The sequence below is a fragment of the Penaeus chinensis genome, chromosome 38 (assembly GCF_019202785.1).
Source record: "Penaeus chinensis breed Huanghai No. 1 chromosome 38, ASM1920278v2, whole genome shotgun sequence".
NCBI lineage: Eukaryota > Metazoa > Arthropoda > Malacostraca > Decapoda > Penaeidae > Penaeus > Penaeus chinensis.
Genome location: NC_061856.1, coordinates 11,242,730 through 11,245,229, shown reverse-complemented (window position 1 = coordinate 11,245,229; position 2,500 = coordinate 11,242,730). Strand labels below are relative to the sequence as shown.

Below are 2,500 nucleotides of genomic sequence, written 5' to 3'. Positions count from 1 at the left end.
AGAGAGAGGGAGGAAGAGAGAGAGGGAGAGGGATAGAGATAGGGTTAGGAGAGAGAGAGAGGGGGGGGGGGAGTGAAGAAATAAATCAAAACAAATAAAAGAGAAGTCAAGTCACACTTAGGTTTAATGAGCATGTAGATAACCTCATGAGTCAGCCAGGGTGTAGACGTCGAGTGTAAACAAGTGTAAACCACAAGTACCTGATGTTGGCCCTTGCATAACACAGAGGTGGGTCTCAAGACTGGCGATGCCCCGCACCTGCACTAATAAACACGAAAACATCATCGCTGCCATCGCCTGTGAGAAAGAGATCGGAGGGGAGATAAAGTCAGGCATTTCCCCTTCATTCCCCTCTCATTTCCCTTCCTTTGCCCCTTCATTTCCCTCTCATTGTCCTTTGACTTGTCCCCTCGTTTCCCTCTCATTTTCCTTTAGTTTACCCCTTTATTTCTCTCTCATTATCTTTTAACTTGACCCCTCATTTCATTTAACATGCCCCTCATTTTCCCTACCGCATGGGGTAGACAAGGCCAAGTATTTCCTCTTCATTTCCCTCTTACTTTCCCTCTCACAGAATGGGAGAAATGAGGAAATGAGTCATTTTCTCTTAATGCGTCTCTTTATTTTCCCTCTCACAGCATGGGGGAGATAAGGCCAGGCATTTCCCCTTAATTTGTTCCCTCGTTTTCCCTCTTATTTTCCCTCACTTTGCCCTCTCATTTCCCCCTTCATTTTCACGCTCACAGCATGAGTCATTCTTCCCCTCAATGCTGTCGAATGTTGTGGAACTTTCATTATCCGTGCGGGTGTCAGTGGCATCTGTGGCGGGTGACCATGAGGAGTGCCAGACTCCACGCCCCGCACAGTGCCAGACGAGGGGGGAGAGTACACAAAGGCTTCCCTCATGGGTGCCAGCCAATTGGCCCTCGTCCCTGGGGTCCGCTGGCCCGTCTTTGTCGTAACTGTTGTTTTAAAGTCCTGTTGAAACGGCGAGAGCCATCGGCGGGTCAGGTGTAGGAATACTGGAGGCCTTCAGTCGGGGTCAGAGGCTGGGGAAGGAACAAGGCAGCCTTCGTCCGTATCCCTGCTCTGTACGGGGTGTGTGAATGTATGTATGTATGTATTTATGTATGTATGGAGGTGATTGTGTGTGTGTGTGTGTGTGTGTGTGTGTGTGTGTGTGTGTGTGTGTGTGTGTATGCATGCATGTATGTATGTATGTACACTGTACAGGCCAACTGATATCTGTGTGTGTGTCGCGCGGATATGTGAGCGTGCGTTTTATTTGTGTGTGAGTGTGATTATCATCACGTAGACTACTTTCGTTCTTGAGGGTGTGTTTTCTTTTGACTGAAGAAGACGGTGTGAATGAGGGGAGCGATAGAGAGAAAGGTAAACACTGTAGACAACACTAACAGAAACATTTAGCTACAACGCACACACACACACACACACACACACACACACACACACACACACACACACACACACACACACACACACACACACACAGTTCCGGTTCGTGGCAGCATGAGAGTCGAGGACGGCGCTGGTCAGCTTTCTAGAGGTGCCCCCCCTCCCCCCATCGCCCCCACCTCTTTCACCCTGGCTGAAGAATATGAAGAATCATTCATTGCTTTGTTCGACTATCTGTTTCCTGCAATGATTTTAAGAATGGTAAGCGTTAATAGATTATATCTTTAAAGTGTGTCAGCAAATTGAGCATCTCTGTGTTCATAAAAGCGGCTTTCAAATCGGCGGATATTCCGCAGGTGTCGCGAGTGGCGCGTGCCGCGTGCTCCGCTTGTCAACTTTCCCGTCCTGGCGATGGGAAGTTGTCACTACCCTGATTTCGGGATCTCTGATTATCATTCGTATCTCTCCTTCATATGTTTGTGCTTTACATATCAATTTGAAATGAAATAAACAGATAAATACGACGTCCATCGGCGGGTTCCTTGCCTTAGTTGATTCCCTCCTTCGCGGATCACACGCCGAGAGCGGAGGAGGAGGAGAACGGGTCGACGCGCGAGGCCGCTCTCAGTTGTCTGGTTAACGTGATGATGAGAGGACGTGTGTTGGAGCTCCGTCCGGCTCCCCCTGTGTGAACTTGGAAGTGACGTTACGATTTATGTGTTGTTAGCTAGCGAGGACGTGCTATGTTGGTGCTCTTGGAGTTTTCGCAAGTCATAATGGATGTACCAATTTCCTCTTGAATGGGCAACATGTCATTATTCGGTGAGTACTTGATAATTATGGGATAAGGTATATTGGTGATGTAGGCTAAAAATCCCTCCGCCCGCCTTTTGAACCCAGATGTTCAGTACAGATGAAATGGACCCAGACATCAATCAGCGAAATTAAATGTAAACTTTATCCTATAATTAAGCTATTAACGTGTATCTATTCGTTGGAAATACCAATAAATTTACGTTTTTTATGAACGTCATTTTTACGCAACAATGCTTCATACTTTCCATAGGTAAATAACAATCATGTG

At 47.0% G+C, this 2,500-nt stretch overlaps 1 protein-coding gene across 1 annotated transcript in view; it reads left to right on the top strand.

Moving 5' to 3' along the window:
- Positions 1-2,034: 2,034 nt before the first annotated feature.
- The window catches only part of LOC125046074, a 55,531-nt gene continuing 55,065 nt past the window's right edge, over positions 2,035-2,500 (top strand). The window contains exon 1 of the mRNA XM_047643700.1: positions 2,035-2,238. Coding sequence (XP_047499656.1) covers positions 2,217-2,238 — 22 coding nt within the window. The 5' untranslated portion in view covers positions 2,035-2,216. The remainder of the gene's footprint in view (positions 2,239-2,500) is intronic.